General features: G+C 44.1%; 1 protein-coding gene across 5 annotated transcripts in view; it reads right to left on the reverse strand.

The window, feature by feature from the left end:
• Positions 1-16,304, reverse strand: part of CHAF1B (chromatin assembly factor 1 subunit B) — a 33,967-nt gene extending 17,663 nt beyond the window's left edge. For 2 of the 5 annotated variants that reach the window (XR_008374899.1, XR_008374898.1), the window contains exons 1-7: positions 15,417-15,919; positions 14,633-14,765; positions 12,743-12,860; positions 11,319-11,422; positions 7,943-8,039; positions 5,654-5,738; positions 4,007-4,100 (exon numbers count right to left, since the gene is read on the reverse strand). Coding sequence is in view for 3 of the 5 variants with exons in the window: in XM_053564882.1 (XP_053420857.1) it covers positions 4,007-4,100; positions 5,654-5,738; positions 7,943-8,039; positions 11,319-11,422; positions 12,743-12,860; positions 14,633-14,765; positions 15,417-15,542 (757 nt within the window). In the remaining 2 variants the exon portion in view is untranslated. Of the gene's footprint in view, positions 1-4,006; positions 4,101-5,653; positions 5,739-7,942; positions 8,040-11,318; positions 11,423-12,742; positions 12,861-14,632; positions 14,766-15,304; positions 15,392-15,416; positions 15,920-16,243 lie in introns of those variants that run through there. The other 3 variants (XM_053564882.1, XM_053564884.1, XM_053564885.1) reach the window with 3 other exon arrangements.
• Positions 16,305-16,455: the final 151 nt, after the last annotated feature.

A 16,455-nucleotide genomic window follows, 5' to 3' on the forward strand; every position in this document is an offset into this window, starting at 1 on the left:
CAACTTCTGAGCTCAGGCAATCCACCGGCCTCGGCCCTCCCAGAGTGCTAGGATTACAGGTGTGAGTCAACACATCCGGCCCATTATGTCATTTCTACACTTCCTCCCTGTCCACAGAATCATTACCACCATTATAATTCAATTGTATATACTCACATGATGGTTTTTAAATTTAGTCCATTTGTTTAACAAAATAGGGTATGATTTATAATTTTCCTTTGTCTCAAGTCAATTACTCATTAAAGTTAATTTGCATTGAACAAGTGTACTCCTTTTTAGTAGCTGCATAGTACATACTGGCCTAAGAACACCATACATAATTCAGTCACCCAACCTCTGTCAATGAATCTTGCTTTGTATCTGGTTCTTTACCATTACAAACAATGCTTGCAATAAACACACACTCTGACATCTATGCTCTTGTTTTGTTAAGAAATTGGGTCTCAGCCATGGGATGCACGGACTGTATCTGAGTCACCAGAATGCTTTCCAAGTGGCTGTGACAATTCACAGTCCCACCTGCAGTATACCCATGTTCTGCATGCCCATCAGCAATGGATATAGCTTTTTCCAGTCTGAAGGGAATAAAGAGATACCCTTTGTGGCCTTGTTACACGTGGCCTTTTTATGCCGCTTGAATTGTATTTCCCTATTATTGAGTTTCAGAACCTTTTCCCGTATCTGCTGAACATGTAGATTTGTTCCTTTTTTTTTTTAAGACAATTTCCCTCTGTCACCCAGGCTAGAGTACTCTGGTGTCAGCCTAGCTCACGGCAACCTCAAATGCCTGGTATTTCAGTCTCTGAGTAGCTGGGACTACAGGTGCCCGCCCAGCTAATTTTTCTGTTTTTAGTAGAGGTAGGGTCTCATTCTTGCTCTGGCTGGTCTTGAACTTCTGAGCTCAAGCGATTCTCCTGCCTCAGGCTCCCAATGTGCTAGGATTACAGGCACAGACAGCCATGCCCAGCCTAGACTGGCTCTTCTACAAACGGTGTTTTTGTATCCTTCACTCTTTTTTTCTCCTGGGTTTTTCTTTTCTTCCTTTCTTTTTTTTGGTTCTTATCAATTTGGAAAGATCATTATATATGATACACACTAGCTCTCTCTTCCTTATACTACAAATATTATTTTCCAGTTCTACCTTTTATCTACTTACTGACTTCGCTCACTATCTCTTTGTCATGTAAAAGGTCCACACTCAAATATAGTCAAATAGGTCTAGCATCTCTTTACAAGCTTCTGAGTTTCCAGTCTTAGGTCTTCCCCCATTTCCCAGAATGTCTTCTGAGATTTTCTTATAATAGTTTTAAATTTTTATCCTTTCATATTTAAGTAATGAATTCACTTGGAATTGATTAAAAGCAAGGAGTCCAACTGCATCTTATTCCATGAAACGGTACCCCAGTACCATTTACTCAATAACACATTCCTCCCTTCAAGAGGTCTATTACACAACATGGTGGCTAGATCTAGTAACAATGTATTGTATTCTTGGAAAGTCTAAGATGCTAAGTGTTCTCATCATAAAAATCATTACTAGATAACATAATGCATACGTCCAACTGATGTACGACCCACATCTACAAACAAAGGCCATAATAGGTAATAAGTAAATGTACCTATTCCAACTTACACACATTCAATTTAGGAACAAACCTGCAGAAATGATCTCGTTCGTAACTGGAGGCTTAGCTATATAATTGTATCTACCACTTTAAAAAAAAGAGGAATAGGACCTCCTTGTCCAATCTCAATATTTCCCAGCCTTCTAAATGACACTTTTGTCCTATCTGCCTTGAATATCTAATTTTCTCAAAAATTATTTAAGTAATGTACAATTATAAATAAATAAGATATTTTTCTCACTGAAAAATCTCATCACTTACGGTCATATATTAAATTGCCTCACATCTGAGATCTACTTCTGATTCTCCGTTCTGCTCCACTAACTTACCCTTTTAGTCCTATTGCACACCTTATTGGTTTGATTAAAAAGTAGTGTCACACTATCTTTCTGACATGTGGTGATGCAAAGGCCCTCTGAGTTTTAATCTTTTTTTTCATCTGTCTTAGCTATTTGTCAGCATTCATTCTATTAAACAAAGCTGAAATTTCATCTAATTAAAAACACACACATAGAGCTCCAGTTGAGCAATCGATTAGCACATGGTACTGATAAAAACACACACACACTCCCTTAATGGGATTCTAACTGGAAATCAAATTGTCATGGTAATTTTTAGAACATGATATACATTCCCTTTTGTTCAGAACTTGTTACCTTCAACAAGACTTTCTACTCTTCTTCATAAAGGCCCTGTACCTTTCTTATTAAATTTATTCAAATGTATTGAAATACACTTATTTCAATAAATTGCACTGTGGATGGCATATTCCCTTTCCATTTCTAAGTACTTATTGCTAACATAGAAAAAAAGATAGATTTTCATGTATTTCACAATATCCAACCACTTTATCAATTTTTTTTTTAATCAGTAATTTTGGTTTTTTTTTAAGAGACAGTCTCACTTTATCACCCTCAGTAGAGTGCCGTCGTGTCACAGCTCACAGCAACCTCTAAGGCTCTTGGGCTTAGGCAATTCTATTAGGCTCTGCCAATCGGTAGTATTTTTCAAATCTCTTAAATTTTCTAGAAATACAATCCTACCACAGATAGAAAGTTTGTCTCTTCCTTTCCAATCTTTATAATTTCACTTTCCTGCTCTCCTGTACCTACAAGCACCACAGAGAACAATAACTGATAGCAGACACCTACTTGGTACCTGATTTTAACTAAAAATATGTTTAGAGTTGCCACTGGTAAAAGATTTGTTAGTGTGTTTACTAAACAACTTTAATAATAAAGTTTTAGTAAATCCTTATTCTTGGTCCAGAGACTCCCTGAACCAAAGTGTCATTCCCCATATTCCCCAGTGATCCAAAGCCAATCCATACAGAGGTTTGCGTCATCCATACCCTTCTTGGGCTCTCCCTGGCCCAGCGTGGCTGGGACTCTTAGTGGCAAAGCTGTGCCCTCTCCTGTTAGGCCCAACCCTGGGTCATCTCATTATCTTTATACATAGGATGGTCCAAGAACCACGAAGATTAGCAGACATTCTTCTCAAGAGCACTCTGGCCACAATGCTGCCCAGTCTTAATCTTGCTGGGCTAAGACAATCAACCTATCTCATGCTTGCTAATTTGTTGACTTCTCAGATTTGACCACTGCCACACCCAGAAGTTAGTCCAACCAAAGCTGTCCTGTGTCTAATCCTGCCACAATAGGTTGCTTCGTTCTTGAAGAGAATAAAAATAAAGGAATCTTACCTTTGGCGTTAAAATCATGACCTCTATATACATATCTAGCAAAAAAACACTCCTAAAAAGCTTAAGTAGTAAGTTTTTTTTAAAAGTTAAATTTATCGGGGCCAGGCATGGTAGCTCACACCTGAAATCCCGGCACTTGGGAGGCTGAGGCAGGTAGATTGCCTGAGCTCACGGGTTCAAGACCAGCCTGTACCAGAGCGAGACTCCATCACTTAAAAAAAAAATAATAATAATAACCAGGCGTTGTGGTGGGCACCTGTAGTCCCAGCTACTTGGAAGGCTAAAGCAAGAGAATCGCTTAAGCCCACGAGTTTGAGGTTGCTGTGAGCTGTGATGCTATGGCACCCTACTGAGGTTGACAAAGTGAGACTCTCTCTCAAACAAAAGAAAAACATTAAATTTATCTAAGAGAATACCTATCACTTTAATTGCATCACTTGGAAATCCTTTTAAAACTCCAAAAGCCAGGCTACCCACCCCAGACAAATTAAACAACCATCTCTGGGGTACAGGTACCAGTATCTTTCTGCAGCTTCTCTGGAAGTTCCAATGTATAGGGGCAAGTTGGGGACCACTGCTCCGATCAGAGGTCAATGAACTGAAAAGACGCATCACAAAACTAGAGCATGACATTCCCACTTTGTCATCATGCCCTTAAATCAAATGCTTTGAAACATACCTGGTGTGAGGAGCAAAGAGCCATCGGGCGTAAAACTGAGTCTACGAAAGAATGATTTCATGCTGTCGTCATGAAACATCCGGTAACTTCTTGCCTGGTGTATACAAAGTTTAAACATTAGTCCTTATCTTTACACTCATGATAAAGGCTTACCAATTTCTAAGCTTCTGGATGTTTTGCCTTACATAATGTCATTTATTATTGACATGGTAATAAATGAAATTGAAACATACTAAAAATCAAATAACCATGCAAGACTACAAGATTAATCATTCATGAAAACTGATCACCCATTTTTGTGAAGTAAAGATGTGTATATATATTTATATATGTGGGGGGTCTATAATTTTTTACAATTCTGTTAAAAAACACACCCCAATGTCAGCAGTCATTTGTCTGAGAAGTGAGATGAGGGAGACAGTAGGAAGATGATTAGGAGACCTTTGCTCTTGACCTGTGTGTGCATATTTAGAATTTCCAACTGAATGCATACTTTTCAAAAAGAAAATAGTGGATTAAACTGGTAATCATATATAACCTTTTCAAACAACATTTCTTGAACACTTTGTGTATAACAGTTCTTACCTTTATTGATACTGATAAACATTAAGCATTTAATTCTCAAGAACTCAAGGCAGCAGGCATTAGTTACTGTCCTCACTTGACCAATGAGACCTCACAGCACCGTCAGCTCACGGATCACATTGCCTCACCCAGGGGCTGTCAGACTGGATTTGTGCCAAGTCTCTTTTTGCTCCTACATTCACCTAAGTGCCTGCCTTAGTTGTCTTGATTCTTCTAGAACCAGAGTCCTATTTCCATTTGCCAATTCTGTCAAAGTGCAAAGTCCTAGCCAGGTGTGGTGGCTCACACGTGTAATCCTAGCACTCTGGCCAAGGTGGGTGACTTGCCTGAGCTCAGGAGTTCCAGACCAGCCCGAGCAAGAGCAAGACCATCTCTACTAAAAATAGGAAAACTAGCTAGGTATTGTGGCAGGCACCTGTAGTCCCAGCTACTGGGGAGGCTGAGGCAAGAGGATTGCCTGAGCCCAGGAGTTTAAAATTGCTGTGAGTTAGACCGATGCCATAGCACTGTAACCAGGGCAACTGAGTGAGACTCTGTCTCAAAAAAAAAAAAAAAAAAAAAAAAAGTCCATCCTCTTCCTAAACACTCACCCTCTGGCTGAGTCTCTTTTGTCTGCTACCAGAGTTCTCTATTTACCTACCAAGATGGTACACTGCCTGCTGCCAGACACCTGCAATGCTCAACTCATCTGCATTTCTGCTGCCAAGTGCAGGGATCATCCCAAATCAGGAGAGAGTAACCTCACTATGCCTGGGAATCATGGAGGCCCTGCCTGCCTCAAGCCTACTGATTCACACCACTGATGATAGCCTGGCACCCACACCTGCAATGATTTCCAGGTCATTCTGCAGCACAGCCAAGGTTGGAAACCACCATCCTCCATCATCAGCTCTTCCCCAGTCCCTGGACACCCCCTTTACCGCAAAGACAAGCCCATCACCTTCCTATAGTCCAGGAGTCTAGTTCTAGAGGCCAGTGATCCAGCTGCAGGGGTACAGGAAGAGCTCATGACTTCCTAAGTCTCAAAATATTGCTGCAAGACAAGGTCAAAGTATTTCATACCTCTCCTTCAGCCCCTATTCCAGACAGCATCTTTGAAACATTAAAAGCCACACGTTTCTTCTGCATGCTGTACACACGTAACACTCTGAAAAACAAAAACAAAAAAACCCAGGTCTGATTTACAACTTCCAGTAAATGAATTATGTTTCACACAAAACAATCTACTGCTAATACTGAAGACTACCTAAACAATTTTCAGCCCACAAAACTATTTACTAACAATGTTTAGACTTAACTAATTAGGAAAAAAACAAATAACAACAACCTAAAGAGTAAAATGTCAATTAAAATTTTTTTTCATTGTATTTTTTGACTTCTCAAGACATACTTCAGGCCCAGCCTTACTTTTTATTTATTTTTTTTTTTTGTAGAGACAGAGTCTCACTGTACCGCCCTTGGTAGAGTGCCGTGGCGTCACACGGCTCACAGCAACCTCTAACTCTTGGGCTTACGTGATTCTCTTGCCTCAGCCTCCCGAGTAGCTGGGACTACAGGCGCCCGCCACAACGCCCGGCTTTTTTATTTTTGTTGCAGTTTGGCCGGGGCTGGGTTTGAACCCGCCACCCTCGGCATATGGGGCCGGCGCCCTACTCACTGAGCCACAGGCGCCGCCCCAGCCTTACTTTTTATGTCTTGGACATTTGGTCCAGTTTGTTATGACTGTAGTGAAGTTCATTTTGTGATTTGAAAGAGGAAGGAAAACACCAGTAGGTCAGTTTTGTTGAGAAGTCATATTACTTCCATTAACTAATCACTCTTTTACTCCTGATTGCCTGACTAAAACATACGTATCAGAAAATAAATGGCATGAAGAATAGAAGATTTTATGAAAAATAAACACTAAGTCTTCCATATTGCTTTTATTCTAGGTCTATCTTAATTTCAATGTTCTAATTAAAAGTAGTTGGATAAATATTCAAAAGAATGGGCTCAGTGCCTATAGCTCAAGCAGCTAAGGCGCCAGCCACATACACCAGAGCTGGCAGGTTCGAATCCAGCCTGGGATTGCCAAACAACAATGACAACTACGATCAAAAAATAGCCAGGAGTTGTGGCAGGCACCTGTAGTCCCAGCTACTTGGGAGGCTGAGAAAAGAGAATCGCTTAAGCCCAGGAGTTGGAGGTTGCTGTGAGCTGTGATGCCATGGCACTCTACCTAGGGCAACAGCTTGAGGCTCTGTCTCAAAAAAAGAAAAAAAATTCAAAAGAATTATTCTATTAGCGGGCGCCTGTGGCTCAATGAATAGGGCACCAGCCCCATGTACCGAGGGTGGCGGGTTCGAACCCAGCCCCAATCAAAGTGTAACAAAAAAATATAGCCGGCCATTGTGGCAGGCATCTGTAGTCCCAGCTACTCAGGAGGCTGAGGCAAGAGAATCGCCTAAGCCCAAGAGCTGGAGGTTGCTGTGAGCTGTGATGCCACAGCGCTCTACCAAAGGTGACAAAGTGAGACTCTGTCTCAAAAAAAAAAAAGAACTATTCTGTTATGTAATATACTTGATACTCTTGATAATTTTTTAACTCTTTGTTCCAAGAACACAATTAAATGCAACTATACCAGTAACGCACCAATAAGACTTCCTTTTGGAAAATCCCAAAATAACTTATTTTTATATTAATTTGAATGAAATCATTAAAATCACTGTATCAGTAAACTACAATCAGAAACTGAAATAAGTAGTCCAAACCTCTTCTTGATTAAGTCACATTCATAAAATATTTTTTAAGTTTCCTGTGAAATGAAATGTATTTCAAAGTTGATTTAATGTCAGAAAGCTCTTTCCATACTTATTTACCTATTCAATAACGATTTAACAAGTACTAACATTGTATAAGGCATTTGCCCTCATTAGCTTCCAACTTTTTTTTTTCCCAGAGTCTCAAGCTGTCATCCTGGGTAGAGTGCTGTGGCATCACAGCTCACAGCAACCTCCAACTCCTGGGCTCAAGTGATTCTCTTGCCTCAGCCTCCCAAGTAGCTGGGACTACAGGCGCCCACCACAACACCTGGCTATTTTTTGGTTGTAGTTGTCATTGTTGTTTTAATTGGCCTGGGCCAGGTTTGAACCAGCCAGCCTTGCTGTACGTGGCCAGCACCCTACCCACTGAGCTACGGGCACCGCCCTGCTTCCAACTTCTTATTATGTTATAATATGTTTACTCACATGTTAAAAACAAGAACAAAGAATCAAAGCTAAACTATGATAAATCTTGGTAACGGTGGAATAAAAATAATTCTGCAGAGGATTCTAAGTAAATACCAAGACAGTTTGCCAAATACTCAAGTACCTGTCGCAGCTCAGAGTAGCAACATATTGACCCAAAGGATCCCAGGTTACTCCTTGTACATAACTTTTATGTTCGTTAAAAATTGATATCTTTTGTCCTACAAAAAAAGCACACAAAGGTGTTACAAAAGCTACTTGGGTAAATATCATAAAGTACAACTTAAACACTGTTCCCTATATACTGTTTATCCCTCACCTGGCAGTACCTGAGCAGCTCTGTATGTGCAAACCCTGTGTCAGGCCCTGAGAACAGATGACTTCATAGAGTCCCACCCCGAGGGAGCTCCCGGATCAGACACTTGTCAGCAGGTGAGTCCCACACAGTGCAGACCAGGAGGAGGGGAGCTGAGAGGCAGGGTGCACGGCTGAGAGGAGCTCAGTTCACTCCTCCAGGTTAGCAGGATGGAGAAGGGACCAGGGGTTGAGGAGGAAAAGGCATCCCAAGGAAGCCTGTGAGGTGAAAACAGCTCCATGCAGCAAATCTGGAGCAGTGAGAAGGGACAGAACCGCTACAGGGAAAGGTGGAGGGCAGAGGAGGGGGAAGGTAGGGGGAAGGGGGAGGGGAGAATGCTCCAGAGACCTGTGCACAGGGAAAAGCTCTGGACTGAAAGGAACACTAAGCTAAGAAGTGATCTGCATTATAGAGGTGAACCTTAGGTTTACAACAGATGGTGAGCCTGAACCAGAGTGATGTCTACAAGGACAAAAGAGGGACCTCGGGGGAATGTTTAGCAGGTAAAATCAGAAGCAAAGAAAGCACCAGGATAAAAAGAGGAGTTATGAGGCTTCAGCCATTCTTTAAAAAGCAAACGACAAAGCCCTCCTCTCTAAGAAGGCGCCTTGCTCACTTCCCCAGCCCCTCACCTTCCATTCCCTCAGAACACTGCGACATGGTGGTCACTCCCTACAGCCCACTCAACTGCTCACCCTCAACCTGCCAGTGACCCGCCTGTACAAAATCAACCAACGTGTCAGGCTACCTATGCCCCAAACCCACACCCTGGATGGCATTCCTCTCTCCTTGAAACGTCCAGAAAATCTGCCAGGATCAGGGTGGATGGACTTGAGAAAAGGGCTTAAGGAGACCCAGGTAGGTGGAAGTAGCTGCTGGGGAAAGGGAGAGGCAGGACCCTGACAGTGAATGGGAGGCAGGAGAAGTCGCAGAGACCCCATCTGAGGGTGGCAAGGATGAATTCACAGTGGCCCAATCTGCAGAGCTGAGGGTTTTTAATCAGAAAATTAAAAGGTGGACTGTAACATGGGTCCTAACTTGGGCTTTGTCTTGGTGGGTAAAATGGAAGAAAAGGGGTCGGAGGGGACTATGTTGGCACAGGACCTTGGTGGAGCAAGCTGGGGAGGAAACGCAACAGAGGCCAGGTGGCTGACAGACCAGGAGACACGGGGGGTTGGGGCACAAAGTGTGGCTCTGGGAAGAAGAGTGTGAAGAAGTGTAAAGGGGTCAGAAAACTGCCTGGGGTTCTGGCGCAGGAGTGTGATGTCTGCCTGAGACCGACTGACCCTGATAGAGTTAAAATGACAAAGGTCTGGATCTGGCCTGATTTCCAGACACCCTGCTAAAACTGCTCCCCCCACAGCATCTTTAACCCCGGGATATAGCACCAACATGCACCTAGTTGCCAAAAATCTTGGAATTATGGTCCATTGGTCAGCCAATCTTGTCAGTTCTTTCTACAAATTATGTCCCAGATGAACCTTCTCCACTCTTCTGTTATGACCCCTGAGCCCAAGCCCCAACCCTTTCTCCCGGGTTAGGGCACACCACTGACTGCTCCCCTGCCATCCCCCTCTCCTACTGCCTATGTGCCACATGCCACCCAGAGACACGCTTGTAAGACAAAAATAAAATCCCACAACTCAATTATTGAAAACCCGTCCATGGCAATCCATCACACCCATGGCCCATAGCCTGCATGACCGGGCCCTCCCCTCCTCCCTGGTCTCAGGAGCTCACACTGACCCCTCGTTTAGTCCATGCGTTCTCATTCTCAGATGCACATGTGACTCCTGCATGGGACAGAAAGTGCTTCCCCTGAGCAACACCCACAGCTTGTCTCTCCCTTCACTTGGGTCTCTGCTCAGATGCCAAATGCTCAGAGCTTTCCCTGAGAGCCCTTCACGCGCCCACTTGATGTCACGTCCATGGTGTTTTTATCTGCCAGCCCCAGTACAATATAGCCATTTTGTTCCTATTGTTTCCAGCACCACAGCAGCGCCCAGTACACTAGTGATGTTAAAGGTCATTACAATTGGTATAACCAATTGGGTATACCAATTGGTTACAGGGTACTGGATGGATTATCCACAGACATTGAAATTATCCAGGACAATGCCCAAATTGGGGCTAGACAGTGACGCTGGTCCTCCATGTTACCAGAATGCTGGAGACTGAATAGAAAGAGTATGGCCAGAGACAAGGCAGGACCGAGGGATGGCACGGAACTAACAATAGAGACTTTCAGTGCGAATGAAAATGAGATCAGCACAGTGTTCCAGTGGCAGCAAATGCTACCTCCACTTCCCAAGTTCTGGTCTGGGCATTTGGGTTGTGTGAGAATTACCAGCAAGAATTTTGGCATCGGATAAAAATGATTAGGAACTAGCCACTATTGGCATTTTGCTGCTATTTTTCTATCATTTTAACTTCTCGAATGTCTACTGTCCCCCCAACTAGAGAACAGAATGTTCTAGCAGCAGAATGTCCTTGGCTTACCTTGGTTTCCTAAAATAGAAACCTGATCTATCTACCCCAACAACTAGCACACAATGCCCTAGTAATCATAAACAACATTAATTTTGCTGAGACCCTAAGCTCCATGAGGCAGGGATCATGCCTGTCCCGTCTGTATCCCCAGCCCAGTGGGACCTGCCTGCCTCCCCACCATTGCTAAGTCTCTTATACGTTGACTAAGAACCTAAAAACCGAGTTGGATCCATGGCATATGGGATTAATCCCCATTCTGTTGAGCCAACAACCTATTTTAGCTCACTAAAGTAAGTTTTTGTGTTGTTTTTAAAGTTAAAGCACGTTAGCCTTTTTTTTTTTTTTGAGACAGAGTCTCACTTTGTTGCACTTGGCAGAGTGCCATGGCATCATAGCTCACAGAAACCTCAAACTATTGGGCTTAAGTGATTCTCTTGCCTCAGCTGCCCAAGTAGCTGGGACTACAGGTGCCTGCACAATGCCTGGCTTTTTTTCAGGGTGGTCTCGAACTCCTGAACTCAGGCAATCCACTAGCCTTCTTCCACAGTGCTAGGATTACAGGCATCAGCCAACTTGCCCAGTCCATGTTAGCCTTTTTAAAATACTTAGAATATTCCTTCCAACTGATAATAACAAAAAAAGAAAAATCACCTACCTTTACTGACATCCCATATGATGGCTGTGTTATCCACAGAGGCAGAAGCCATTAAATTACCATCAGTTGCCCAGCAAATGTCATATATATCTTCTAAGTGGCCCCTAGAATCCAAAGATAAATAGGAAAAAAAAATCAATTATTGACTTAAAAATGAAAAAGTTATTAAAAATTTAAAGGCAAACTCAGTGACCATACATTAAAATAATATTCCAGAAATTTCCACTGGAACTATAACTAGCTATAAATAACTCTTAAGGAATATCCCTGTATCTTTAAAACTGATTCATTTTTACTAAGGAAAATTTTATAACAGAAACTAAAAATATCCATTTTGATTGTTTTTAATCCTTTAAAACTATTGTCTTATGACTCTCATAGAAATAAGTTTTTTCATTTTTGGTGTTTTTGTTGTTTTGTTTTGTTTAAGACAGAGTCTTACTCTGTTGCCCAAGCTAGAGTGTCCTGGCATCAGTCTAGCTCACAGCAACCTCAAACTCCTGGGTTCAAGTGATCCCCCTGCCATAGCCTCCCCAGAAGTTAAGACTACAGGTGCCTGTCACAACTCCTAGCTAATTTTTCTATTTTTAGCAGAGTTGGGGGCCTCTCTTTGCTCAGGCTGGAACTCCTGAGCTCAAATGATCCTTCTGCCTCAGCCCAGAGTGCTAGGATTATAGGTGTGAGCCACCTCGCCCAGCCAGAAATAAAAGTTTTAAGTTAGATATAAAGGTCAGAGGGAAACTGGGAGGCTGAGGTAGGTGGATTGCTTGAACTCAGGAGTTCAAAACCAGCCTGAGCAAGAGTGATACCCGTCTCTACTAAAAATAGAAAAACTGAGGCAAGAAAATCATTTGAGCCCAAGAGTTTGAGGTTGCTATGAGCTATGATGATGCTATGGCACTCTATCCAGAGTGACAAAGTTGAGATTCTATCTCCAAAAAGAACAAAAGTCAAAGGGCAGGGTAGGCATAGTGTTCCACTCTTATAATCCCTGCACTTTGGGAGGTTAAGGCAGGAGGATCACTTGAGGTCAGGAGTTCAAGACCAACCTGGGAAACACATTGAGACTGTCTCAAAAAAAAAAAAAAAAAAAGGATATTCCACTTAATACATTCTGATGGTAAAGAGAAATTATTCCCATTGCCCCCAGTTACCTCAGCATTTCTTTCTTTCTTTCTTTTTTAGAGACAAAGTCTCACCTTGTCACCCTCGGCAGAGTGCCACGGCGTCATAGCTCACAGCAACCTCCAGCTCTTGGGCTTAGGCGATTCTCTTGCCTCAGCCTCCCGAGTAGCTGGGACTACAGGTGCCTGCCACAGTGCCTGGCCTTTTTTTTTTTTTCTTCTGTTATTGTTGTTACAAACCTGCCACCCTCCGTATATGGGACCGGTGCCCTACTCACTGAGTGACAGACACCGCCCTACCTCAGTGTTTTTATGACAGCCCAGTTCTCCTTGTTCATCTGAGCCTCCTCCTCATCCTGGAAGGCAATCTGCTCTGGTTCCTTGTTGTCATTCACTTTCCACAGCAGGATGACAGCATCTGTTGAGGGACCCAGTTAAAACTGAGACATGCTGCCCTGCACACTCCACCATTCCTGAATTTTTAGGTCTTTAACAACACTTATATTGTTCAATGGACACAATAGCCACAACGATTTACTTCTATGAATTTGAACAGGAAAAATAGGTTTGCCTTAGAAACTAAAACTCCAAAATCAAATTCATCACAGATGAGAGCTATACAAAGTCATCTTAAACAGAAGGGGCCCCAGGCCATCAAAATGCCACTGCAAAGTGCCTGGCTATATTAACAAATCTAAAGGCATATGAACTATAAATAGCTAAATAGGAAAAAAAAAAAAAAAAGAAAAAGAGCAAAAAGCCACCAATACAAAGTTGGCAAACTGTTCCTTTAGCAAGTCATTTAATGTCTTGAGGCCTGTTTCCTCACTTAAGCACTGTTGTGAGGCTTAAATGGGTCAATTTGGATAAAGCAACACAAAAAACCCCGTATCAATATTAACTATCAATGTTATGACACACACATCAGATACTAAGCCTGATATCACCAATTGTCTGGATCTGCTAATTCCCCACATTCTGACTCCACACTTACCATGCAACCTTCTCACCATGACTTGGCTTCCCTTTGAGGAATGTCCACAGGAAAGTGAATGAACAGGTTGTATGGACATATATATTTCAATTCTAAATTAACCAGACTCCTGGCTGCACATATTAGTATGGGAACTTGGTTAAGATGAGATTGGCTCTGACAGGTGCACACTCTCGGTGGTTTCTAGGCCTCCAAGGCTCAAGGACTTTGTAAAATGAGGGCTGTCACTTGCAACCTCAGGACAGCCAGCCTGTGGCCATCCTAAGGTCACTTTCCCACTCATCTTTCCCTCTAAGCGTGAGTGTGCACACACACACACATCATGGCACTGAACTCAACCAGGTCTCTTTTCCTCTTTCTGCAAGCAAAAACTAAGATTTCTGTTTCATTTTGTTTTCTAGACTGTTTTAAAGTATAGTAAAAAGGTTTACTTTTTCTACATAGTTTTCTACATATCCTATTAAGCACAGGCAGAAAATATGAATTAATCTACTCCAATCAAACAAACACAAATTACAAAGCCATTCATTAAAGAATACTCCATGGACGGCGCCTGTGGCTCAGTGAGTAGGGCGCTGGCCCCATATGCCGAGGGTGGCGGGTTCAAACCCAGCCCCGGTCAAACTGCAACAAAAAAAATAGCCGGGCGTTGTGGCGGGCACCTGTAGTCCCAGCTGCTCGGGAGGCTGAGGCAAGAGAATCGCGTAAGCCCAAGAGTTTGAGGTTGCTGTGAGCCATGTGACGCCACAGCACTCTACCCGAGGATGGTACAGTGAGACTCTGTCTCTACAAAAAAAAAAAAAAAAAAATACTCCTGAAGCCAATTCATTACCTAATTACACAGAGACAGGGTACCAAACTCGGATCACCACAGATACTAAAGTAATAACCACCTAAGACCAGAACAGTTGTCTCAGGACCTCAAAGAAATGGCAAGCATCTTTCCTAACTGTCTCCAAACCAGCCAGGTGGGAAAAGAGCTATTTTCAAACAGATTGTCTCAGTTTAGTCTTGCTGCCCTCCAACCCCTCATATTGACACACCTCCCGTAACAAAATTTTAGCAAACTGACTCTCGGAGAGTCAGCTGTACCTAAAATAAAAAGGTACATGCAGCTCAGCTCAAATCTCAGGATTTGACATGAGACATACAGGTATCTGGTTTCTAGAAAATTTCTGAAGCACAGAAATACTCACCATCTCCTCCTGATGCTAAAATGTCCCCAGTTGGAGAAAAACGCACAACATTGACGGCCTTAGTATGACGAACAAGATTGGACAAAAATTCCACTATAGCTTTTCCATCTGGTCCTTTTTCTACCTTCCAGATCTGTTGATTCCAAAATATTCACTCAAAACCATGCAGCACCTACTATTTTGTTCCTACTAAAACAGTACTATGCTCATCTTCAGGAAGATAACTAAGGTTTTCTTTTGAAATATAAAATGAAGGAACCTCTCCTACCTATAACAAATCAACAGAGTCCCATTGTCTGCTGTCATCCCTACTTCTTTTGTAGTGGTTCTCAACCTTCCTAAAGCGCAACCCTTTAATACAGTTCCTTATGTTTTGGTGACTCCCAACCATAAAATTATTTTCGTTGCTACTTCATAACTGTAATTTTGCCACAGTTAGGAATCGTAGTGTAAATATCTGATAGGCAGGATGGTCTTAGGCGACCCCTGTGAAAGGGTCGTTCGACCCCCAAAGGGGTTGCGACCCACAGGTTGAGAACCGCTGTTCTAGAGAAAACTGTTACCCAATAGGAACCCAGATCCAGATTCTAAAGCAAAGGGCGCAGTTATGACAGTCTTCAGAATACTTATTACACAAAGAGACGGCGGCACTCCTTTACTTTCATTACTCACCCGAGGCCCTGAGAAGTTAGCATTCTGGGATAGATGACAAAGTACTTGGGCTTGTTGACAGTTTTAAATAAAAGGATGCCAACTGCTGCTTCAAGTCCCAGCTCCCACATACCCTGACGGCGCTGTCCACGCCCGTGGACGCCAGTCTGTGCGTCCTCCCGCCAGCCCCACGCTGGAAGTCCAGGCTGTACACCGGCTCCTTGTTGTGCCAGGCTATCTCGCACGTGATGACTTTCATACTCCTACGTCTCCAAGGGGCAAAGAAGTCCGCGGGCAGCGTTCTTTTGCCAACGACAGGGGAAAGCTGCAAAATGCTGGTAATGAATTAATAACAGTCGCACAGCAGCAAAGGGTTACTGAGCGCTTACTCTGCGCCCGGCACCCCGCAAACCGCTCGAACGCACGCCAGTACAGGGGAAGGGATGATAATGGGGCTGCCTGACGGTAACATCTCGCCAGCTCTGTCTAAAAGGCTCCTTGAGACGCGGCTTGCACAACTTCACGATTCCCCTGCTGCACCAGGAAAGGCCAGGTGGAGACAATTCTGGGGCCCCCGGCAAGCTCTGCCACCCGCCCCCGCTTAGTGGGGGCCGGGGACCGCGGGGAGAGCCGGAGGAGGGGGCTGGCAGAGGGAGGGGTGGGTGGGGCGCCTCGGGGAAGGGCTGCCCGGGAGGGGGGGCGGATGGGGAGTCTCACGGAGGAGGAAGGAGCACCGGGAAGGGGCCGGGGCGAGAGGAGACCCTCTCACTTCCCAGGGACCCGCCATAGACCCGGAAAGCCGGGCCAGGGGCTGGCGGGAGGAGGCCGCGCAGAGCCGGGGCCGCCCGGACGCACTACTCTCCGAGCCGTCTAAGGCCCCAGCGGCCTTCCTTTAGCCTTCCCTCCCGCCCCTGCTGGGAGAACCGCAGGGCCGCCGGGGCCAGCCCTGGGAAGCCGTACCCGAAGGGACGCGGTCAGTGGCGCCTTCACCTCCCGCCTCTGCGCTCGTCGCTTCCCGCGCGCCGCAGGCCCCGCCCCATATGGGAGGAGCCCCGCGGACGTCACGCCACGCCCGACCGCCTGCCGCCGGCTAGTTGATTCCTGCCTGCTCCGCGCCGGGTGAGGAACGCTGGAATTCGGCGATTCGCTCCTATTCCCTTCCTGATTCATTC

This window comes from Nycticebus coucang, chromosome 16, assembly GCF_027406575.1.
Source record: "Nycticebus coucang isolate mNycCou1 chromosome 16, mNycCou1.pri, whole genome shotgun sequence".
NCBI lineage: Eukaryota > Metazoa > Chordata > Mammalia > Primates > Lorisidae > Nycticebus > Nycticebus coucang.